Source organism: Cyclopterus lumpus, chromosome 6, assembly GCF_009769545.1.
Source record: "Cyclopterus lumpus isolate fCycLum1 chromosome 6, fCycLum1.pri, whole genome shotgun sequence".
Lineage (NCBI taxonomy): Eukaryota > Metazoa > Chordata > Actinopteri > Perciformes > Cyclopteridae > Cyclopterus > Cyclopterus lumpus.
In genome coordinates this window covers 10,236,330-10,261,097 of record NC_046971.1, presented here as the reverse complement: position 1 = coordinate 10,261,097, position 24,768 = coordinate 10,236,330, and the positions used below count along the sequence as shown (strand labels likewise).

The 24,768-nt window shown below is 43.3% G+C and overlaps 2 protein-coding genes across 12 annotated transcripts; both read left to right on the top strand.

Annotated features, from left to right (window-relative positions):
• Positions 1–340: 340 nt before the first annotated feature.
• On the top strand, positions 341–16,069 carry zmp:0000001167 (protein phosphatase 1 regulatory subunit 12A). 8 transcript variants are annotated; one of them, XM_034535051.1, is made up of 26 exons: positions 341–784; positions 3,973–4,103; positions 5,288–5,406; positions 6,086–6,242; positions 6,418–6,565; positions 6,658–6,732; positions 6,854–6,933; positions 8,146–8,351; positions 8,486–8,595; positions 8,695–8,892; positions 9,039–9,121; positions 9,224–9,316; positions 9,487–9,588; positions 9,663–9,767; positions 9,870–9,960; positions 10,051–10,182; positions 10,275–10,377; positions 10,477–10,580; positions 10,676–10,735; positions 10,826–10,848; positions 10,944–10,998; positions 11,078–11,182; positions 12,407–12,457; positions 13,588–13,638; positions 13,937–13,953; positions 14,736–16,069. In XM_034535051.1, exons 1-25 carry the CDS (start codon positions 509–511, stop codon positions 13,937–13,939), a joined length of 2,661 nt encoding a protein of 886 aa, XP_034390942.1. In that variant the 5' UTR covers positions 341–508; the 3' UTR covers positions 13,940–13,953; positions 14,736–16,069. The 8 variants fall into 8 exon arrangements, 7 of the variants coding, with proteins under 7 accessions (XP_034390942.1, XP_034390938.1, XP_034390945.1 ...); XR_004609583.1 differs by having other exon boundaries at positions 13,588–13,953; positions 14,736–14,847; XM_034535047.1 differs by lacking the exon at positions 13,937–13,953.
• A 1,982-nt stretch (positions 16,070–18,051) lies between these two features.
• Positions 18,052–24,507, top strand: pgghg (protein-glucosylgalactosylhydroxylysine glucosidase). Of its 4 annotated transcripts, none has more exons than XM_034536083.1 (14): positions 18,052–18,139; positions 18,817–19,133; positions 19,221–19,363; positions 19,499–19,960; positions 20,059–20,178; positions 21,100–21,231; positions 21,310–21,421; positions 21,803–21,875; positions 21,955–22,091; positions 22,180–22,313; positions 22,776–22,871; positions 22,964–23,061; positions 23,146–23,369; positions 24,200–24,507. In XM_034536083.1, exons 2-14 carry the CDS (start codon positions 18,890–18,892, stop codon positions 24,274–24,276), a joined length of 2,052 nt encoding a protein of 683 aa, XP_034391974.1. In that variant the 5' UTR covers positions 18,052–18,139; positions 18,817–18,889; the 3' UTR covers positions 24,277–24,507. The 4 variants fall into 4 exon arrangements, with proteins under 4 accessions (XP_034391974.1, XP_034391971.1, XP_034391973.1 ...); XM_034536080.1 differs by having other exon boundaries at positions 19,221–19,431; positions 19,525–19,960; XM_034536082.1 differs by having other exon boundaries at positions 18,126–18,204; positions 19,221–19,431; positions 19,525–19,960.
• The last annotated feature ends 261 nt before the right edge of the window (positions 24,508–24,768 follow it).

The window sequence follows — 24,768 nt, the reverse complement described above, 5'->3', positions numbered from 1 at the left end:
ATTTGTCCCCAAAGGTTATGCAGCACTACACATCAAAAAATCCACAAATCACATGTTCCCATTGAACACAAATACAAAATAGAAAAACAATGTAAATACCCTTCTCATATATTTTAAATGTTAAAGTTGTTATGTTAAAATCACAATATATTAAGTATTTGGGTCCTGGAATAGCATAGAGCTCAAATGAAATATACCGCAGTACTATTATTATTATCAATAATTTATTGGGGTTAAGTAATGACCTAGTCTATGAGAAAATTACACATCTGATATTGTTTTAGACTTGTCTCATGATAAACATACACTATCCCTCCCACGAAACAGGAATTTCCGACTCACCCTTGAAGGCAGCATGAGACTGCCACTCAGTCAGAAGTTCGCTGTGAAGTTCACGGATTCATTTCTCGCGTGTCTCCACCAGGGGGCACAGCCCGGGGCAGGCTCGACACAAACCAAGCTTCTCCTCGTACCATGAGCTGAATCTGTCCGGGACAGACCAGGGAAGATGGCGGCCACTGACCATTCCCGGTCCGAAGCTGCCAAACAGCGACGGCAGGATCAGCTGCAGCGATGGCTGGGCTCGGAGACGGATCAGACAGGGTCGCAGACCCGGGGAACTTTGAGCGGTTCCGGGACGCGGCGGGCGAAGGTCCGGTTCGCCCAAGGAGCCGTGTTTATGGCCGCCTGCTCCGCCGGAGACCGGGAGGAGGTGGCAGCGCTACTCCGGCAGGGAGCCGACATCAACCACGCCAACATAGACGGACTGACAGCGCTTCATCAGGTAGGAACGTTAAAGTTACTCTTTGGCAGTTAACCACTGTGTGGATGTAACGCTACGTGTCTAAAACTTAACTGTTGCTAACTGCCGCTCAGGCGGCGGCGACAGTTCAAACGGTTATCCGTTAATTATCCTCGCAGCGAATAAGCATTAGCGTTAAGTCAACTGAACTTATCTGACCGTGGAGTTAACGTAGAAAAAAAACAACGCCAATTATTCCCGTTTATTTTTAACACAGCAGTAGCTAACTGTTCACGTTCGCTTAAACGGAACTCATCACTTTATCGCCTCTCACGTCGGGTTTGTTTCGAGGGTCCCAGCAGCAGCATTTCCTGGCCTGTGCGTTAGTTTATCAGCCCGTTGGTCGGCTGGGCCATCTGCACTGTTGAGTAAGTCACAGTCTTTCTCTAGTATCCAATGTAGGGATATTCAATATATGGGGATAGCAATAGCAGTAAAAACGTGCCCCCTTCGAGTCTGGGTGCTCATTTTCAGACCTTCCAGGCACCGAGTGGCAGGCTTATGAAACACAGTCCCTTGTGGTAAAATAGTGGGTTATTGCCATCATCTGATCAACAGGTCTTCAGTGAATAAGCCAAAATGGAAGCCTGTTGACTACCACTTTTAACAGGGCATCTGTGGCAGAATCAAAGAGGAGTCTTTAACCTTCAGTTTCGTTGCTTTTGCGTGTCCCACATTGGCTGCACTTCTTCTCAGCATGTTGCAGTCTTAATGCATCTCAGGCTTCAGGTCCCTCCCTCCCTCCCCTTGACTGCAGTAATAACACATAGGAACTGGCTGGACAACATCACTGTCACACAAGCCCTCGTCGATGCAGTATTTCCTCTGCTTTTATGATGCCGCGTGTCAAGAACACACTGCTTGTCTCTTCGTTGAACTCAGTCACATGTTGTTGTTGTTGTTGTTTTTACTTTGATATCCAAGCAAGCATGTCCATATACAATGTGTTGCGCTTCTAATTTTCCTGCCCACTGGAGCCGAGTTGCGGTTCAGCTGTGTGTTCGCAGTGACGTCATGCTTGGAGATGATTGGTGCATTTCTCTAAAGCCAATTGTGTGCGTTTGATGAAGTTACTTTCCCATAACCGGTGCGGATGACGAAGTGAGCATGTCCCCCTGGATGTTGGGGGAGCGTGCCCTCTTTTGGTTGATCCACATGTTGGGCTGTCACCCAGTGTGGTCCCTCTCCTGCCCTCCATCCCTTTCTCCCCTGTTGCTCGTTGGTTGCTTGGCGACCAGAATTAAATATAGGCCCACACTCTCCAAACTTTCCATCCTCTCCATCCAAAGCCTTTCTGTCTTCCTCGCTATGCTTTTTTTCTATTCTTTGCCCCCCCTCCTTCTCCTCCTCCTCGTCCTCCTCTCTGCCTTCCTTTTTCTCCTCCCCTTTGCCAATTCCCCATGGTGGGGACTTTAGGGATTTCGGATGAAGAAATGGAAAACATTCCTCAAACCGCACAAACTGCTGTTGTCAAAGGCGATTTCCACAATGAGTCACTTGATGACCCAGTGAAGGAGTCTGCTGGGAGGCTGTGTGTGCACCCTCACAGCGCAGAGGGTGAAGTGCCCTCTGTTCATTCATCCAGCTTGGAGCACCCACTTGTTCAGAGGGATCCCCCCTTTGCTGCCAGTGAACGCCGCTTTTGACTTGCAAGGTTCTGGCTCTGCTTTGTGCTACAAGCCTCATCTTAGGGTCTTAAAACAGCCACGTTTCTTTTCCAACTTACTGCCTGACTAATTATCTTACATTATGAAGGAGGGGTGGAGACTTGTTGCAGCTTTGTGATAAGTTGATTGGCCCAAAAGCAAAGCCTCTTAGGTGGCTTAAGCGCGTCCTCTGTGATTACCGACACTTGCCGCTGTGACGTCCTGCAGCGTAAACTGATGGTGAGCATTGTCTTGAAACCCATCGCATTAGGAATCGCAGTCTTGATCCGAGCAGATGTTATCTCATCAGCTGTTAGTGAAACAATCTGACAAAGAAACATGGTCCTCGTTTAGGTAGTATCACAGTGGGGGGGGGGGGGGGGGGGGGGGGAATTTGTTTCACCAGTAAAAATAATAGTACGGTCCGTGTGTATGTCTCCCCCCCCCCCCCCCCCCCCCCCCCCCATTTTTATTTATTATTTTTAGCTAATACAGATTGATCTTATTCACTCATATTTTAGTTATTAAGACTAAATTCAGGCTGATTTCGTTCTGTTTTAGAGCTACCTGCTGGGTACCTATTTGTATCCACGTTAGTAACAAGACTCCAGGGCTGGACGATCTGTGCACTACCGGCTGTACACTGTTTTTCAGACGAAATGAGCAACACGACTCCACTACCTTGGGCTCTGGGGACTTGTTATAGGCATTCACATTTTTGCAGTAATCAGTAATATTTTGCGGTAGTCTATTTTTTAGCCCTCGGAGACTCAACATTCTTTCAATTTAGGCTGATCTTTATCTGTTTAGAGCTAGTTGCCAATGTACAATGCAAAAATTATCTTTTTTTAAAAGCCATTTTCTAGTAATCATTAATTAATTCAACTTATCTTTTCAGAAGTGAATACAAACTACCGCTGTTTTTGCAATCTTTTTTTTTTTTTAAATAATGATTTGATAACCAGAGCTTTTTTGCAGTATACAAAACTGTTCACCTAAAAAAAGGGGTATACGGAGATCCTACCATACCCTTTGAAGTTTTTTTTTCTCATAACTGAGCTGAAATTAAAGCCACATATCATAACATAATCTCATGAGCTTCTCATGGGATTCATCTCGGGACTTGTGTTCGGTCACAACGGGATCTCAGCTCGACTTTGCTTCAGGAAAAGCAGCTAAATGGATTCGCTGTTTCACTCGCGCGACAAAATGACTTTTTTAGAAAGTACTTGAGGGCTTTTAGCATTCCACTTTACAGACCGTCGTTACAAGTATACAGTAGTCATTGTTTTAGTCCCAGTGCTTTAGATAAACGTACTAGATGTTGGAGGCGCTTGCAGTTTTTACTTTCACAACAAACCAAAACGAAGTGGGTCTCAGCTCTAACCGGCTCGTGCTGTCTGGTTTCCGGTTTTTCCTTTTTTATTCCTTTTTAAATGTGCGCAGTGGGGATTCTCATTATAGACGACCAACAATAAACACTTAGCATAGCAATCCATCATGTGGTTGTGTGTCCTCTGGCAGGCCTGCATTGATGAAAATGCTGAGATGGTGCAGTTTCTGGTGGAGAGCGGGAGTGATGTGAACAGAGGGGACAACGAGGGCTGGACTCCTCTGCACGCTGCAGCTTCCTGCGGCTTTATCCAGATCACTAAGTGAGTGTTGACCGTCAGCACACTGACACATCACCGCCATTTAACTTGAAGTGCCTCGCTGAAGTATTCACCCCTCCCTCCCCTCTTGGTGTTTTCCTATTTCGGTGCATTAAAACTTTGACTTTATGTAATGGACCAACACCAAAAGAAAAAAAAAAAAAAATTAAACTGAAAAGTGGTGTGTGCATATGTATGGAGACCCTAAATAATATGTGGTGCGACCAGTTACCTTAAAAGGTCACATCATAAGTTAAATAAAGTCCAGTTTATATACCTGTTCTTAAAGAGTCTGCAACACTACTAAGCAAGTAGCACCATGAAGACCAAGGTTCTCTCCAAACAGGTCAACGGTCTGGAAAAGAACAGCTAAGGGTTGAGTTCTAAACATAATATCCAAAACTTAAACATCCCACAGAGCACTACTAAATCCATTATTATAAAATGAAAGAAAAATATTGCACTCCTCAACAAACCTGCTAAGAGAAGGCTGCCCACCAACACTCACACATCAGGCAAGGAGGGCATTAATAAGAGAGGCATCAAAGAGACCCAAGATCACCCCAAAGGACCTGGAAAGCTCCACAGCAGAGACTGAATGAAGTACCTTACCCAAAGGACCACTTCAGGCCCGTTTTACCCCATCCTCTGAAAGAGTGGCCAGGAAAAAGACATGTCCTCCATGGGATGTTCAAAGTTCAGGATTTTTTATAACTCAACTCTGAGTTGTTCTGTTGTCCAGAACGTTGTCCCTGACCAGTTTGGAGAGCTCCTTGGCCTTCATGGTGTTGCAGACTCTGGGGCCTCTTTAGAACAGGTTATGTGTTTATAAACTGAGATCATGTGACACACATGTGGACTTTAGTTCACTAATTGTGTGGTAGAACCAGATGTTATTATGCACATGCAACCTTTTTTAATAAAAAAATATTATCATTATTTCACTAAACCAACGTTGACTATTTTGCGTCGGCGCATTACATAAAATCAAATTAAAGTTGTAATGCAGCAAAATAGCAAAAACACCACGGGGGGGTGGGGGATACTTTTTGAGTCAGTGTTAAAATGCTATGGTTGTGTATGGTATGTATAATATTGCAGAACATAATATCTATAGTTTAATTCTCAACTCCACACTTTATGCTGGCTGCGTTTTAGTTTTCGTACCCTTTTTATATGATTTAAAGGTACCTGATAGAACACAGCGCTCATGTCGGGGCGGTGAACAGTGAAGGAGAGCTTCCTCTGGACGTGGCCACAGAAGACGCCATGGAGAGGCTTCTCAAAGGTGAAATCAAAAAACAAGGTGAGGAATCGCTCCATACCGACATTTACACTCACATTTTCTTTGTCCTGTTTCATTTGCTGGTTCATGTTTCTCATGTGAGGAGTGAACACGATTTCTTTCTATATTCTGACTTTCAGTGACTACATGCCATTCTATTAAAAATAACTCACGATATGTTGTATCGTTGCCAGTAATATCAGTCTATTCATTTTTGAATCAACATTTTCATCATCGCTAATAATTATGCCATTATGTCTGTCTTCAGATGAAAGCGATTTTAGGTTCTTTACTGTTTAGTCCATGTGGTTTCAATGAGCTTTAGCATCAGTTAGGCTCATTTCTCTAAAAGTGGAATAAATTAGGAACTACAGAGAGCTCTGGCTACTTGGAATGAAAACAACTCTAAACTTTTATCCATAAAATGCCCAAAACCTGCTTAGCATTGTTGTTCTGTCTTCACTAATGGTTTACAGCACACATCTTGCGAAGACAAAAATAGGCAAAGAAAATGAGGACAGAGTCACTGTGTCCCACATCGTACATGAGTGTACTGCGGGTCCAGGCTTTTATTTATATATATATATATATATATATATCTGGTCACTGGTGATTTTTCTGTTTTCAAAGGTCTACCATCTGATTTGTGTGTGAGTGTGTCTGCGTTTTCATTTTCCACTGTTCCACATGTGCATCACAGCTATCGATGTGGACAAGGCCCGAAAGGAGGAGGAGAGGGTCATGCTCGTGGACGCCACGGCGGTGCTGGCGGGAGGTGGCACCCTCACACCTCACCCAAACACCAAGGCAACCGCTCTGCACGTTGCTGCTGCCAAAGGCTACATCGAAGTCCTGAAGTGAGGATCGGTCCACACACACACGCACACGCACACGCATGTGCACGTGCGCGAGCACTGACAGCCAGTTAGCTCTCGTCTTGGTTTGGTATTGCACCAAATCAAATGGCTTTTATTCAAAGCCTCTCCTCCTAGATATTCCTCATCCTCTCCCCCTCTTTCCTCCCCTCTTCAGGGTGCTGTTACAGTGCGGGGTGGACGACGTGGACAGCAGGGACACCGACGGGTGGACGCCTCTGCATGCGGGAGCTCACTGGGGGCAGGAGGAGGTGTGCTCCCTGCTGGCGGACAACATGTGTGATATGGGTGCCGTCAACAATGCGGTGAGTGCGAAACAAACAACCTTTGCTCTGCATAAGCTGTTGAAGTCTTTATTTGCGCCATGACTAATGATGTACTGTGAATGTCCTTGTAGGGCCAAACACCTCTAGATGTTGCAGACGAGAAGCTCGTGGACACTCTGGAGGAGCTGCAGAAGAAGCAGAATGCAGTGAGTCTGCCTTCACAGAGGCTCCACAACTATCTCACTGAGTTAGATAAACCTGATATGATTGATAGTTTTACAGCTGCAAATGTTCTCTGTTTATATGTGTTTATATTTTACTCTTCAGTTACGCAGCGAGAAAGAGAAACAGGCTGCTGTTATTGAGACCAACTCGCAAATCTCCATGGTACCAGTCCGTACACGCAGGTCAGTGCCAGTGTGTTGGTGTGTGGGCATGTGTTTGTGTGTGTATGTGGGCACACGCTACGCTGTTCCTCAGCTGAATCCCAGTACCAGTAGTTTGCATGCAGGTATGATGTTAACAGTCCCAGCATTCCTTTGAACCGTGTTGCATCTATCCACTGACATTACACTGGATAGATGGAGCAGGCAGCGCACATAATGTGTCCCAGTTCCACACAGAATACTAAATGTTGTTTTTGGAGTAATACAAAATACACAAATTTGAGAAAATGATATCAATAGCTCAAATTCAGTGTCTCACACTGCAAAAGACACGAAAAATGGTAATCAACTCCGGCCAATGGAGCTCTGCCATCACAAAGAATAATAATGAAAGGAAAAAAGAAAATTAAAATAAGACCATGCATTAATCAAGAAAAACAATAATTTAATTAAATTATTTTAAAAGAGCATTTATAGCTCTTTTTAAGGTTTGCAATATGGATAACATCCTCGATCATAGATATCATCTATCTTTATGCATTGAATTGTCATCAAAACTCTTTTAAGATTTAAATTACAAGACAGTAATATCTGTTTTTGGCTAATCTGGCAAATTAAATGACAAAGGAAGATCCTTATACACAATGCTCAATGCCATTTGAGTGACCTAATTTTAAATTGGCAGAAGTTTTGAACTTTAACACCAAAATAACACACATTTAATGCAAAACATATACTTTGCAATATACAGTATATGGTAACCTGCAACTAGGGCTTGACCACCAAGAGTTTCTTCACAAAGAATCACACAAAAAGCACCACTTTAAATATTGTGTTTACCAGAGATGTGCTCATAAGGTTCTTGGAAATAACATTGAAAAATTACTAATCGATTTAAGAAATCTTGGCCCAACTAAGACCAAATGACTAATTAGCCGACTAAACGACTGAGAGGAAGCCGCCCTAGTTGCAACACACCTGTGTGTGGATCCTGCAAAGTTTGCATGTATTGAGGAAAAATTGTAAAAAGCTGTAGGTTTAAGTTAAATGAAGCTAAATTGTGATTTAGTAATAAGACGGTAGCATCCCAGAAAGTGACCCACTGTTTCACCCACTGATGTGTTGATCAGCGCATGCTCGCTCTAATTGGCTGCATGTGGAATGATTGCCCTCACTGATCAGCTCCCTGCATGCCACCTGTTGTTCCACCCCACCTTGGCCCCGCCCCTGCAGGACTTCTATCTCTCGTATGAGCAGTAAGGAGAAGTTCTGCCTCCACGAGCGGGAGAAGCACCCACCTCCTGCCCTGCAGAGCAGCCCGGCCGAGGACGAGGAGGAGGATGGTCAGACGGGACAGAGCCAGCCTCAGAGCCAGGGGAAGGCCTCCAGCAGCTCCAGCTCGGAGGAGGAGAGCGAATCGGAGAGCGACGCAGAGTCGGGTGAGAGAAGCTGCTCTTGCCTTTTTGAAGAGAGTTTGGGTTGTGATTACTTACTATATTTATGTGATTACGTTGTATTTAGGAACTGACGTGTGTTATTTATTTTTTTTGTATCTATTGCTGACCTTTTGCAGAAAAAGCGAAAAACAGGGAGATCATTAACAACTTGAACAACAAACGCAACACCACCAGCCTGCTTCCTACCTCCATGCCAATGAGCACTGCAGCCAGCCAAGTGAAAAAGGTAACATATAGAGATATTGGAGGGAACATCAAGTGTGTGCTTTAGCTGCATGATAACAATACTGAACAACAGAGATGATGACTTTTGCTGGCTCTGTAGCAGGACCCAGGCAAGCCCCCGGCCCCCGAGGCCCCGTGCTCCTGGAGAACGTCTCTGAGGAAGGCAGGCAGCTCAGTGACTCTGGGCTCAGCTGGACTGTCTGACACCAGCCAGGACCCCAGCCGACCTCCAGAGACTGTCCTGGGCATGACCCGCTCTGCCTCCAGCCCCCGCCTCAGCTCTGAGGCCGACACCAAGGTACTCACCACAGTCACTCCCGTGATTCAAGGATTTAGCCACCCATGAAACCAGTTATTGTAAAATCTAACGGGACTCCAAATAAAGCCTTCTTTTACATCTTCACATAAAAAAACTGATGAACCGATCTCACCCCTTGTCCTCAGGAGCCGAGGCTCGCTCGGGTACCGCCAATCCCAACACGGAGACTCTTCAGTATTCCAGACAGTAGCCCTGACAACTCCAACAGGTGGGCCGGTGCTTTTGTATACTTCTGCGCTTGTGAAACCAGAATCTGTGTGAGTCACTGCATATGTGCCCTTGTCACCGTTTCTCTCTCTCTCTCTCTCAGTTGGCTAAGTCGTAGCTCCTCTTACACCCGGCGCATTCATAGTCAATCAGGAAATGATCTCACTAGTTCCACCCCCTCTTTGCTTCTTCACAGGTCAGTCATGCTGCTCACTGCCTGTTTGTTTGCTCTCCTATTTGTGTGTGATTTTGGTATTGCCGTGCCACAGCTTATTACATCCCCCCCCACCAGTGAATACTAATTTTTGTGTGTGTGTGGCTGTGAAAGATGTCTTTGTTTCCGACGGGCTTTGCCTTGTTTTTTAGCTCATCTTATGGAAAGAGACTGGATGACCCCACCGTGACCTCAGCAAGCACAGGAACAAGCTCTGCTGGACTCAGCCGCCTTAATAGTGTCTCGTCCCAGAGGTATTTAATTTTTACATACATTTTACTCGCTAGTCTGAAATATATGTTAGTGATCTCTTACCTCTCTCCATAAGACTTTCTCAGGAACAGACAGAAAAGAAGGATCGATCTGCTGTCACCACCTCCTCCAACTCTCGGAGCACGTCCACAGGAGAGCAGGAGGCCAAGCAGAGGCGCAAGTTAGTCAAGGCTGTGTGTGGGGGTGGATGTGTGGATGGCAAAGGGCTCATATTTGTAAATGGTGGTGCTGCGTCGAATCTAAAAGTGTGTGACTTGTGTAGATCTTATCTGACGCCAGTGCGGGACGAGGAAGCAGAGGCACAGAGGAAGGCTCGCTCCAGACATGCACGGCAGTCCCGCCGCTCCACTCAGGTACAAACACCATACGTTCAGATGTTCGCAGAAGTACTTGTGTTTGTCAGTCTGGTACATAAGACAGTGTTCTCTCTTTTTTTCGTCAAGGGGGTGACACTAACAGATCTGCAGGAGGCAGAGAAGACAATGAAGACGGACAACAAAGGGAGAGAAAAGGAGGATGAGGAGAAGGAGAAAGAGAAGGAAAAAGAGGCAAAAGCGAAAAAGGGAGAGGAGGGGGTGAGAGCCATATATCAGAGTTATAGCCCTGTGTTGGCTACTCTTATATAATGTCATGTGACATCACATAGAAGGGGATACTGTGTTTACAGGAAGTGAGCTGGAGGTCTCGTATTGCCAGTCTGCAGAAGTCTGACTTGCTGGGCCTCACTCAGCCTGCTGGCACTCCCCGCCCTCAGACATCTGACAGGAGAGGTACACATCACCACTTCCCCTTTCCAACAGAAACGTAGAGCTTAACAATGTGGGTGTTGTTGAAACGGTTGATTTGCTCCTAAACGACTGCTGTTCCAGATGTTGAGGCCAGCACTGGGGAGAGCGAGACAGAGCGATGGGCCAGGGAACGCAGGGAGAGGAGACAAGCTCGGGCCAGAAGGAAGGCACAGAGGACCGGGGAGGTAAATTGATGCAGGAATAAAAAAAACTAAACCAGTAATGTGGTAACTTGACAGTATATTATAAGAACACTTTGTGTTGTTTGTGTCATCTGCAGAGTGATGACAATGATCCTAGTGGAGAGGAAGAGTTCTCAGGCAGTGGGCTGGATCCACAGGTGTGTGTGTGTGTCTGTCTGTGTCTGTGTGTCTGTATCTTAACCTAAGATACCAGATGTAACTTGTTTTCTTGTATTTTCTGTTTACAGACAAACCAACACTTGAGTTCCAGGTATGAATTCAGCCTTTGGCCTGTTGATTGGCCCTCTATCTTCATTCTGTCAGCAAAGTCTCAATGATAGCTCTGATCTCTGCTCATCTCCTCAGGTCCTTTAACGACTGCACCCAGGGAGGAGGCTCTGACAGCAACGATTTTAAGAAGGTCAGCAGACAAAATTCAGCAATCAGAAGAAGGAAAAAAATGCATGTTTGTGTTACTAATCAGTTTGTTTGTGTGTCAGTTGTTTGAGGATGTCTCCAGAGAAAATAGTCAGCTCCAGTCTCAACTGCAGGACACCCAGAGGATTATCAGTCAGACCAGGTTGGATCTGGAAAAGGCAACACAGGTGACAACACATACACACACACACACATACATAGTTCTGTTTTTTTTAAACTTTTGGGGACATTGCGTTGACTTGTATTACTTTCCTGGAAATTGATCCTAACCCTAATCATAACTGCTAGCAGCCTAATCCTAACACAAACTGTTATTGTAACCTTCCACATGCAATGTCAAAAGCATCTTAAAGTGGTCAAACCAGTAATTAATAGGTTTTATAACATTATTGTTAAAGACCAGTACCTAAATCTCTTTTTCTTCAAATTTCAAATAAAATATTCTTTCTCAGTGCCAGCAGCAGCCTTGGTCTGATTATATTGTTTTCAGGTTTTCTATCCGTACGTACGTCATACCATTCTTGTGAACGCGATATCTCTGGAAGAATTTTGCACAAAACATGAAGATGAAGAAAATATAACTCATTTTCATTTTGGTTGTCAAAGATCAAGGTCACTTTGACCTCACAAAACACATTTTTGCCCTGAATGTAAGAATGTATACGCTAATGTTGACAATTTCACACAATTGTCTGTAAGGATAAATTGATGAAGTGAGGACAATTTGGACAGACGTGGATGTAAACTGCAACTTTACTGCTTGGCGGAGGAACCGTGAGCTTCTAGCAGCTGCCTAGCTTAACTTAGTTTAGGAAAAGACAATATGTCATACATGGATATTCATATTTACCGTGAGGCAGTAAATCTAGGTTGGCTCAAGACTTGGATCTCGGTTTAATCTGTATTGTGTGACACCTTTTTAAAAAAAAAAAGAAATTCAGTCATCCTCTCAAAAGAAAAGTTGAATGCTTGAGTAATAAAGTGCAGCTTTGCTTTCATCAATGTACTCAAAGGGGTCTGCCTCTACACCCTTACTTGGTCTGGTATGACCAGTAGCTGATGGTGGCTAAAGTTAGCTCATGTTAGCGAACATAAATAATGCTGTGTAATGACCTTGGCAACTTCATGACTACTTGTGCTATTGTTCCACCATGATTCACCCTTTACCGTCATCCTGTCACTATGGACGTAGTGGTTGTTTTGGCTTTTAATTGGACATGCCAAATGAGCAAAGGGATTTCCACATCAAGTGTTGCAGGTTGAACTTTTATATTTACAACGTCTTTTTGCACACGGGGCAGTTTCTCGTGATCACGTCGGCCTACTGTTGTGGCGATGATGTTCATGTTATTGATTTGATGTTCATGTTATTGATTTGTTGTGTCCAACAGAGACAGGAGCGCTTCAGTGACTGTTCAGCCTTGCTGGACCTGGAGAGAAAGGTAATGCATCCCTACTGATGGCGATAGCGCTTGTTATCCAGGAGTGTGCATCTGTGAATGAGTGAGTGTGCACCTCTGTGTCTGTCCACAGCTAATCTCACTTTCCCCACTAGCAAACGGCATGATATTTTGGGTGGCCAGTTAGGGCTGCATGCTCAAGCACCTTTTGTGTGTTGCGGTGACTTATACTTTAAAAAAGACACGTTTTATACTGCCTGCTGACTCCTCACTCACTACTATTAACCATCCACCGGACGGTAAAGGCCACTAGTGATAATGCATCTGAGTGCATCTCCGACATCCCCCCCCATCTGCTACTCTGCTCCCATCGTGGTGGGGGGTCGGGGGGATAGCAGTTTGTTTGGCTAACAGCTCACAGAACTACCAGTACACACACTGCTGCGTACGTCTCAGCCGCTAATCTGCGGTTCACTTTTATTATTTTGGCTAACTGCTATTAGCTTATGGAACTAACTGAACACATACTGCTGAGTATATGACCACAAATCAGCCGCTTCTAAGCGGGCAGAAAGCTTGTTGTGTTATGAAGTGTATTATACAAGGACTTTGAGCCATTTGCTTGCATACATCGCCGCTTGTTTTTGAGTTTGAATGAAGTGTGTTTTACAACTCTTTACAAACCATTGGTTGAATACATTACTGGTTGTAAGTTGGCTCACTTTTATTTTTCTGTGCAGTGTGTTTGGATAACCGCTTCCATAACTACCAGTACACACATTGCTGTACCTCAGCCGCTGCTACGTGGGCATTTCATCATCGCCGCTTGCTTTTGAGTTTGAATGAAGTGTGTTTTATGACGCCTGGCAGGCCTTTGGTGTCTAGACTGGGGGTTAGCCAAGTGTGGGTTGTCGTCATTCGATCGCACGGCACAGCCGTGGTCATTGCTGACGTACCTGGCGGACATCTGCACTTTACTGAGTGCACCTTTTTTAGTTGTTTGTGTTGCTTTGCCTCACGACTGCCACCCCTGCTATCTGTTGACGCTCTCCTCTCTTCTCCCCACTTGAACCACTTTCTCACCTGTTTTCACTCACCTCCTGTGGCCCTTCTTCTTCTCTACATCACCGCCTTTGTGCCCCTCACTCTCCCTCACGTTTCCCTGGCATCAGGACCGGAGGATGTTGGAGCGGCGAATGGCAGAGCTGGAGGAGGAGCTAAAGGTGAGGAGACGAGTCTTATCGTGGCCGAAGACACTTTGCATGCTTCTGCTTGATTAGCTTGGCTTTAGCTTGAGCAGGCAGCAGTGTGGTGGAGGTACACTGTAGAGATGTTTAACACAGTACACCCTCTCTCAACCTGTTTTTCAGGGGGTGTGATGATTGTTTTCTGTTACATGTCATTAATTTGGTTGTTTTCCACATTAATGGATGTTTCTGTTTGTCTACCGAACAACTACCTCGAACCCATCTGATCTCTGCGCTCTCACAATTTTGTCTCATAATTGTCTGACGTCTCCAGTAATACAGAATGAATAGGTAAAGTCCTTATCTTTAAAGGAATATTTCAGTATTTTGGGAAATATGCTATTGATACCGCTTGGCCGGCAGCTGCCTAGCTTAGTTTAGCATAACGACTTGAATCAAGGGGAGACAGCGAGTCTTGCTCTGTCTAGAGGGAACTTCAGTCTCCTGACTAAAGTCTCTGCTGGTTGCAGCTGGCAAAATTGTTTAGCAGTCCTCCAAAATAAAAAGGGAGCTATTGGTTCATACCTGGATATTCATATTCACCTCATATTTACCCTAGAGAAATAAGATTGGTATTCATCTTCTCGGATGAACATCATTTCCAAAATGTTTAACATTCTTAACATGCCCCAATTCTAGAATACAAAAAAATATATTTGGATTAATATAGATTTATTTGAAAATGTGACATTTTAATTGATTTATGAAAATGTATTTGCTGTTATTTCTAGTTCTCTGCCAACTGACTTTTTTTAAGCTACCCCTTTTTGACAAATGTAAATGTGTCTCACAAGCACGATAATTCAAACAAACAGCAAAAGATCACCTAAGTCTGACCAATTGATCAAAACTGGCTGTCTTCCACTCCACTGTATTTAACATGAATTAGGTGTCCGGCCCCTTTTTATGGAGACAGCTTTGTTACTAACATGTATTGCATTGATATGAATAAATTCTCAAACTGTCTACAGTGAAATATTTCTATAATATATAATCCAATATCTCATAACAACCAATAAAATCATCAGACTGTTTTTACATTTTGTTTTAATGAAAACAATTCTTACCACCAGGTTCTGGTTGATTTGAGAGCAGACAACCAGCGGCTTAAAGATGAAAATGGAGCACTGATCCGTGTCATCAGCAAACTCTCCAAATAGGCGGAGAGAGAGAGACACGAAGAGCAGGGAACCCCCCCCCTCCCCCCCTCCCCCTCCCTCCCTCCCGCCATCCATCCATCCCTCCCTGCTTCCACACATTCCTCCAAGTGCCAAAGAGTGAGAGAGCGAGGGGGAGAGCAGCAGCAGAATGTCCCATGTACATGAACACCACAGCTTGACTTGGATTGTGATGCCTCTGTGAGAACAGCTGGAGTGGCTTTTGTGTGCCTTACAGTGCATTTGTCACAGGAAGACCGGCAGCATGAAGGCCTGTGGCTCTGGTCAGAGGCTCCCACAGCAGCAACATGAGCCGCGACAACAGCCAGAATGCCCACGGCTGGTGCAGCACACAAACCATCTACTACGACTGTGCATCAGGGGAACACTAACGTGCACACACATTCCTATGCGTGCATCATATACTTCCTCCGTGCACATTCCACGAGCGCACAAGGCAGCTTTGGCCTTAAAGCTCCCACTTAGTATTTATTTTTTTGTGAACACACTCACATCACAAATTCACGAATTTACCCCACTCACAGTTCAAATCTAACGTGTTGTCAAGCAGTAAAGGTTTTGGTGTAGTTCCTTTTTTTTTTTCTTCTTCTTCTTCTTTTACAAGCAGCTCTGAAACACGTTTTGGGCTCGGTCCTGACGACGGGGGAAGTCCACAGAACTCTGTTGGGTTGTTTGGTCTCCACATGCAAGTGTTTGAACCCACCTACCTCTCCACCTATGCACTTCCCCACATCCATTTTTATTTTTGTGACCACAGACACACTTCATGCTCTTAAAAATGACCGCAGAACCAGGTCAGTCGACCACAGCACTTTACTCTCTGCAAAGCAATAACAGAAGTGTGACGCTTTGCCCGTCCTCCAGACAGACAAACGTATTTCGGAGCAGCACCCTCTCACTTGTCAGTGGAGGGAGAAGTTACCCATAGCTGAAGGTCAAAGGTCATTGCACAATTATAAGAATTGCTGGTCTGTCAAAGCCTATTATGCTATAGATGGTTTTAAATATTACCATTGATAAAGATATTATTTTCATAGTTTTTCATTGTCAATTATTGTCTTGCAATGGAGCAGCATGGTTATGTATATTGTATGTGTATAAATATTAGTCTTGAATAATACCCCCTTTTTGAAGTACAATTCCATGTAGCTTTTCTTCACATGTTGGTTTTCTAATATATTGAATGGATGTCTGCACCCTAATAAAAAAAAAACGTGTGTTTGTAGCGACTTCCTGGTTATTCTGTACATTGCAAATTGAATATTCAGCTCTACGGCTTTGTTCACAAACATTTACCAATAATTCAATATTGTATCTTAACATTATTTCCCTCCATAACATTGAATCCCACTTGGATTCCCCTTATTAGTAATGTGTTGTGACCGATGGAGTCATCACATTTCATAATGTTGAGGTTTGTGATTATCTGGTTGTTGGGATTTTTTGTTTGTTGCTGCTTCATCCAAATTGTATTATCCTTGCCTAGAGTTGTTCTGGTAGCCAGATGTCCTTCATCACTGGGAGAGAAAAAAAGAGAAACCAAACGGCTACAACACAGTGAGCATAACAGAGCAAACGGGGTAACACAGATGTATTTACAGTATGTTTGGACTTGCATTAATCTGCTGATACTCCCAGGTGGACACTCCATCAGTTGTTTGACTGACGTGATGGAAATGAGTGTTATTACATGCTGGATGAGTGCTCAGCAGACGTCTGGGTGAAAAGCTGTAAGCGCCCCATTGTGTTTTGAGCTCTTGTCCATTTGGACTAAAGTGTAGTTAACGCCAGTCATCCATCTGTTTGTCTCGTCTGAGAGCCGAGAGATGGACCACTGTCCTGCAGGGTAGAAGTACTGACAACAAGCTGCGCTCCTAATAAGGAAGGGCAGGCTGGCCGAGGCACTCTCTCTGTAAATATCCCTCAGGTCTGAGAAAGACAGAGGAAGGGAGCTGGGGAGGAAGAGGGAAGCGGATGGATTGCAGCCTTATATGGACAAAGCACTTCTTTTCCCAGGGTTTGTGGCTCTGACCCCCGGCATGTTGCCAGATGTTCCACAAACGGCTCCTCAGCGCAACCAAGTGGTGCAACTGATGAAATGCTCCAGCTGAGCTCGGGGTGAGGCAGAAAACCCTATCTAGTCGTCCAGTGGCAGATCAAGAGAAATACTCACATGGTGGAATGGAGACTTTATTAGGTGGCAGAAGTGGAAATGTGTGTGTGTGTATATATATATATATATATATATATATATATATATATATATATATATATATATATATACACACACACATTTCCACTTCTGCCACCTAATAAAGTATATATATATATATATATATATCCTGATTAAACAATCACAAATATCAATATTGGTTTGGAGAACCTCCCTCCCCCCATTAAGATATTTTACCTATTGACATTACAATATTGTGGAACATGAGTAGAGCATCGAAATTAAATTCCAACAGGTGGCATAAGAGTAAAAAAAAAACTATTTCATATAAGCCTGTGGATAACAGATCATTAAATAATTAGTAATTCATGATTTTTAACAGGATATTTTTACTAAGCTTTGAATGTCACTGCATTATCCAATACAACATAACAAATAATTTCCTGAACAATGCCTTTATTAGATTACAACAGTAGATGAAGGACATCCAGAAAAGGACCCTGGCTTAATGCAAACGGAGGATGTTGCATTTCGTGGTTGGAAAATGATCGTGTAAATTGTTTGGGTGAGGACTAAAATAAAAGAGCTAAGAGCAAAAAAGGTAAAAGGGGAGTTTAGAGCGACTGGTAAGCATAGTGGAGATGACATGACTTAGTTTGGAGAGAGTGACGTGATCATTCTTGGAAGAGATGGGATGGAAACGTAAACACTCCAACAGTGACCTACAGAGTATTTTTACAGTCTCAGCCAAGTGATCCTGAGGCTTTAATTGTGAATATGTACACATGTGTGGCAGCAGCCTGTAACAAGACCGACCAACTGTACCTTAAGTGTACATTTATATGGTTAAGACCCTTTTCTTAAAGCTGGGAGTTGACATCATACATACAAACATTCACTAAAAATCTAATCAGCATGTTCAATCTGGTGGTGATGTCCCTCTTGATCCAGTGAAAGCTGCACAGCTCGTTCAGACATAGTCTGCCTCATCCTCTCCATGAAGTCCATGCCATGTTTTCCAGCAGACCCAGAGTCATGTCCAGGTTTTCTTTGCAGCACAGAGGGCGACATGGCCTCCTCCTGCAGCTACGACACTACTAACTTGGACCCACTTTATCAACAACTTGTGAGTCCTTTGCCTTCAGTAGACATGGACTATAAAAGGAATTGCAGAACATGAGCTCTTCTTTTGTAGGTTAAACAAGTTAAGAACCAGCGGTTTGGGACTTTCTGCAGGTTTTATCTACAATTTGCCTTTTCAGCGTTCCTCTTTGTTGCAGAAACAGATGTTTCTTACTGTCTATTGTATGTTGAAAGGATTTATCCTTTATTGAATTTTAAATGCAACAACTCCGGCTAACTTCAGGAGTGGTTTAGTTTAATCTCTGAGATTCACAGTAATTAATCATTAATACGGATAGTCTTTATTACTAGTCAGGGGTTTGAGTCTGTGTTTGTTTCGTTGGATGAGGGGTTATTTAGCTGGTAATTGCTTCATGATTTCTTAGGATGACACTTGTCTTGTGATACAAAAGTGTCAAAGTACACAATCTACAAATAGCCTCTGCAGGCAGGAACCTGTGAAAAGTGTGTGTGTGTGTGGGTGTGTGTGTGTGTGGGTGTGTGTGTGTGATTAGACAGTAGAAGTTGCCATCATGTCTCATACCCATGCAAATTGAGATATTTTAGTTGTGTAATATTGCATAAATACATAACCATTATAATCTCATTGAGGGAGTTTATTTTTCTCATATAGTCAGACCATGCTTACTTGTTTTATTTAAAATAATTACATTGTTGTAGAGCTGGGATCCTCTCAACGAACCCTGACTGCATTTGGGAAACCAGATTTCCGACTGAACACCCCTTCATCACCATGTCCTATGATGAAGACCCTTACATCTTCTCCACTGACACGCTACCCAGTGACCGCCGCTTCCTCCCTCCACTAGCCAATGGGCTACTGGGATGGAGGGTGTACAACAAATCCATGCACATGGGTGGTGTGTACAATGGCGAGGGTGGACGTTGTCACCGTGCAGATGTCCCCTGTCCTCTTGCTGTGACGGTTGAGATGGACGAACCAGCCCAGCACACCTACAGCCTGGACACCCACACCGGTAGTCTCTGCAGTGTTGAACTGTCTGATTGCAGGAATATGTGTTGTGAAGAATTATCACGACTAATTGTCTTGTTTTCTCATGCAGGCATTTTTACCCACAGCCGGAGCTCAGCAAGTGTAACGGTCTCACAGTCTCTGTACTCACACCGACACTACCCCAACCTGATGGTGATGGAGATCCTGTTGGTGCGTCAGGTGACCTCAGAGGAGCCAGTCACTGTGAATCTGGTCAGTTCATTCACACCTGAAAGCAAAGACATTGTTTTCGAGTCTTGTCCTGATTACAAAGGAGGGAGGTAGGGTTCACAAAAACATGTGTAAAATGCACATTTTTGACTACAGTATAAATATGATATCTTACAGAGAGTCTACATCCCACTCTCCCTCAGTCACATCCAAGGAAAGGTGACCACGGCTGAGTTCCCGGGAGGTCCCTGTCCCACAGTGCACCTTATCTGGACCCCCACACCCCCCACTCTGACACTGCTTCCAGAACAGAGCCAGGCCCGCTGGGGCTTCATCCTGGTTGTGGCCAACAGTTTAGACACAGCTGAGGCCAATTATGACGAGGGCCTGAATCTGATAGAAACTGGTGACCTGCGTCCGTCCCACGAGAAGGCCTGGAAAGAGCTGTGGCTGCAGAGCAAGGTGGAGGTGGCCGGGTCAGAGAGCCTCTGCAAGGCTCTGATAGGCTGCATGTTTTACCTCCTTAGCGCCTTCCCCTCCATACATGACACATCCAGCTCTTTCGGTGGAGTCAGTCCAGGCGGACTGTCTAATGGTGGGGATGGTCAGGACTACTGGGGCCACATTTTCTGGGACCAGGTAAGGCCGGTGTCACTTGATAGCTAGCTATGGTATTTACTTGTTTCTTGTTTGGGTTGTAGGATGTATCACACAATAATCCCACCTTCCTGTGACAGGACATTTGGATGTATCCTGGCATAGCCCTCTTCTATCCCAAGCTAGCCCGATCTGTGCTGGAGTACAGGGTGGGGACTATAGATGGGGCAAAAGACAATGCCCACAAGCAGGGCTTCAAGGTATGATCGTCAGTGTGATACTCAGGTGCAACATCATAGCTATTCTACCCTCACTGACTATGACAACTATGCAGTGAGCTAAACACATTCCAGACAAAGTTGAAGAGGAACGTTGGTCTTTGTAGCTTTTTTGTTTTTTTTTAACTGGGAGCAGTTGTGAAACAGAGAAAACCATCGGGGAAAGAGCTAGCCTGGCTCTCTTTTTGGATTCCTGTTTGTGTACAGATTAAACAAATAAGATGCTACATGTTAATCAGTACACTTTATAGATGTATGCATGCATTTTGTTACCTTTTGTTCAGAGCCATACGAGCTACAAGTTTTTATTCTAGGCGAAACTAGTTGACTTCTAGCTCTGTTTTTAAAATGAGCATACTGACATGAGGGTTGCATCCATCTTCTGATCTGAATCTCTGCAAAAAAAAGTGTATTTTACCCAAATGCTAAAACTATTCCTTTAATTGGAAATACAATAAAATAATTATGCTTGTAAACATAACAAATAAAGTCTTCAAAATAAGTAAAACAAGCTACATTAGATCGACAGTTAGCCCAACAGTAATTCAACATGTACAGTTAAATTTACAGAGAATGTTGTAATAGCAACTCTTTGGCCTCAAACAGCTAGCTTGATTAGCCCTGACCTGATCATGGAAACATGTATTTAATAGCTACAACAATAGTCAACAGTATCTGCAGATAATAGCAAACAAGAGCGTTCTTATTTGATATCATAACAGTGTCAGCTAAACTGCTGAGGGACTGATGCAGCGACCACCAACTGCTGGTACCAGTGTTGTGTATAATTTAGGGACGATACTGTTACCGGTACTCTTTTTGTTGTGTTCTCTTGTTCTACATTTAAATAATAACCATGAAACGGCATCCGAGGCTTCCAAAGAAAATATGTTATCTTCACAGGGACTGAAGTTCCCATGGGAGAGTGGTGTGTCGGGGAGGGAGGTGTGTCCAGAGGACATTTATGGACAACAAGAGATTCACATAAATGGAGACGTCACCCTGGCTTTCCAACACTATCTCTACCTCACTGAGGTATACTCTTTTATCCCCACTCATCACTGGGTCTCACGCTGGCCTGTGTGAGGTTATTCATTGAGGCCTTTGTTGCAGGATCTGACCATGTTCACAGAGGGCAAGGGCAGAGAGGTGATCTACGGTGTGGCAGACTACTGGGTTTCCAGAGCATCATGGAGCCCTGAGGACCAGAAGTATCATCTCTCAGGTAAAAATAACACTATTAGACATATTATTATATAGAATACATTTAGTTTCACATGATTAACAGGCTAAATGTTTAATATAGAAGCTGAATTAAAGACATCTGACGTCTCTCGTCTACTACCGAAAACCTCACAAAACGTAACAGAGTAGAACTTGGCTTGCACAACTCTCTTTTTAATTATTTAATATCGCTATTGTAACGTCAGATTATTTTCTATATTTTCTATTTCCATATGTATACATGTTAGCTACCCGAGAAGATGATATAAAGACATGTTTGTGTGGCTAACCTGGAAACATAACTATACGAATAGCATGTCATCTTCATTATTCATTATTTCTATTAAAATAGTATTAAGCATTTCCCTTTTTTCTCGTTCAGGTGTCATGCCACCGGATGAATATTACTACAATGTCAACAACTCTGTGTACACAAACACAGTGGCTAAATTCAGGTACTATTATTTAAATATTTCCCTGCAGTGCATATTAACTGGTGATTACCAATAATACAACTAGTTTCCCATTCGTCAGTCTCCAGTTCGCTGTAGATTTGGCCGACCTCCTACAACATCCGGCACCTAAAGAATGGCAAGAAGTGGCCGAACACCTCAAAATACCTTTTGACGAAGAATCCCAGTACCATCCTGAGTTCGATGGCTATATCAAAGGTTCATTTTTGTTCCTTTCGGACACAGAGCTTCAGAAGATAACCATGTCCATAACATGATGGCAGAATATAATCTGTACTTCTCACAGGGGATCCAGTGAAACAGGCAGACACAGTGATGTTGGGCTATCCTCTCGGACTGCCAATGTCCAAAAAGATCAGGAGAAATGACCTTGAAGCGTATGAACCAGTAACAGACCCTAATGGTCCGGCCATGACGTGGGTAAGACGCAGCATGTTGTATGTGACCTATGGATGCTAATGTTGCTCTGTTTATAAGGTGATGACGTCAGTGTTTATTAAAAAATTACTAAAATATCAAAAGTAAAAGTACTTGTTATGCAGCCGAATGACAGCATTATATTGTATAAGATTTGATGATTACCAAATATAGGGTTGTGGCTGGTGGAGTTCCTTTTTGTCTACTTTAGACTATTGTTGTTTTAATCTATAACATCTATTTTGAAACCTCATCACAGATTTTGTAAAACCAAATTATACAAGTGCAAATGAGCTAGTATCAATAGCTGTCAGGTAAATTAGTCTAGTGTATTAGTTGCCTGTAGTACACATAATTATATGTTTTACAGTTTCTTCTTGCATTAAATGTAAGTGCCTGTTGTTGCTGTTACTTCTTCATTAATAAGTGTATGTCTGTATCAATGCTTTTGCTTTCGGTTGTAAGGGCATGTTTGCAATCGGCTGGCTGGAACTGGGGGAGGCTGAGAAAGCTCAACATTTACTTGAGAAGTGCTACAAAAACATCCAAGGACCATTCCAGGTGCCCTTCTGACTCACACAGCCACATAATGCCAATGCGTGTCTGTTTACTAGATATCCAGCCAGTGAATGTGTGATTACCTCTCCTCACAGGTATGGAGTGAATCATCAGATGGTTCTGGTGCAGTCAACTTTCTCACAGGGATGGGGGGATTCCTGCAAGCTGTGCTGTTTGGTTATACCGGCTTTAGGTCAGTTAACGATAACAAACACCTCCAAATGTACACAGTATGTCGGCACTGATACAAAGATTGACATGCAGTGCTTCTTTCCAGAGTTCAGAAGGAATGCTTGGCCTTTTCCCCACTTCTTCCCAATGACATTTCTGAGCTCTCCGTCCGTGGTGTGAGCTACCTGGGCCATCAGATGGACTGGCTGCTGAGGAAAGATGACGTTTGTATCGTCCTGAGGGAACAGGCAGACAGTCTTGGCAACACTAAGTCCTGTAATCTGGAGGTTGTCCTGAAGGCATCAGGAACTAAAATCCCTCTGATGCCAGGTGATTTTAGTTTTTAGTACAATGTTATTCATCCTTAAATCTGTACGTAAATAATAAAAAAACACACATAGCCTTCCAAACTACAGTAAAAATATTGACTATCATAATGATAAATACAAAATAATGATAACAGCAGTAGTTTAGTTCATTTATATCCCACAGTATTTTAGTTACAAAGTAAGAAAGAGTGCAACAATGAGGAAAGGTCTTAAACTGAATGCATGACACATTTTACAACTGGCACCTCCAGGGAGAAAATAATGGGATTTATTAAGAACTTGCTCTTCAGACATGAGTGGCAAAAGACAGGCATGCTTTCATTATGGTTTTTGCTATTATAATAGCTGAAAAAAATGTGGTCTCCAGGGTTTGTCGGTATTAGAGAGTGACATACAGGTACCATTTTTCAGAATAAGACAATGTGATTTCAGGAGACAGTATGTTGGAGTGAATCTGGTAACTGTGATGGTAGTTGTTGCACACTGGAGGATAGGACGCTGCTGGTTTGCAAAACAAATTCATACTCCGAGGAATTCATGTTATTGATAAATACACTCTAGTGCAAACCCCACTCCATAATGGTACATTATATATTTCCATAGAGGGAAGACTGAAAATGACTAAAATCCTCTACACGCCTATTTGTTTGAATTCATGTGCATGTATTTTTCTGTGAATTATCATGTTGCATTAAGTCTCATGTGATTTTATTTATGCTATGTTATCTTTACTTTGCTCCTTGATTTCATATCTCATATGTTTTAATGACACTTATGCATTAACAGATTATTATTATTATTATATATACTAATATGCATCTATATTTTCAGGGAAGCCGGTGACTTTTCCTCGAGAGCCCGGGTGTGTTTGTAAACTGGCTTGGGGGTATTCCTGTTGGCCTGTCTGAAACACTGACCACGACCCTCCTCGTCATTTACCCGCAATCAAAAATATGTTCAGCAGGTTATTTCATATCTCAGATACTTTTAAGTTGTATGTTCCCATTTACTAAAGCATTGGCAATCTCGGACAAAATGTATGTTAGTATTATAATATGCTACCGGTGTCATAAAACCATTTAGCAATTATATTGCATTGTAAATGAATTATATTGAAATAAAACCAAAACTTCAAACCCTTTGTTGTGTGAATACAAATATCATGTCTGATTCTGATGTCCTGTGGCTTTGTTTACTGGAGCAAGGCGTCCTACAATGTGGAGGAGAGGATGTGACAAAGAACAGAAGAAAATCTTATTTTATCTGACATGAAAACTGCTCGTCCCTCAAATTACTGAAAAAACAGCCACTGTTTGAGTAACATTGAGGGGGCGGCACAAGTCCTGCCAATATCGATTGGTTGATTTAAATCTCGTCAACGCTGTAACTCCACCCTAAAC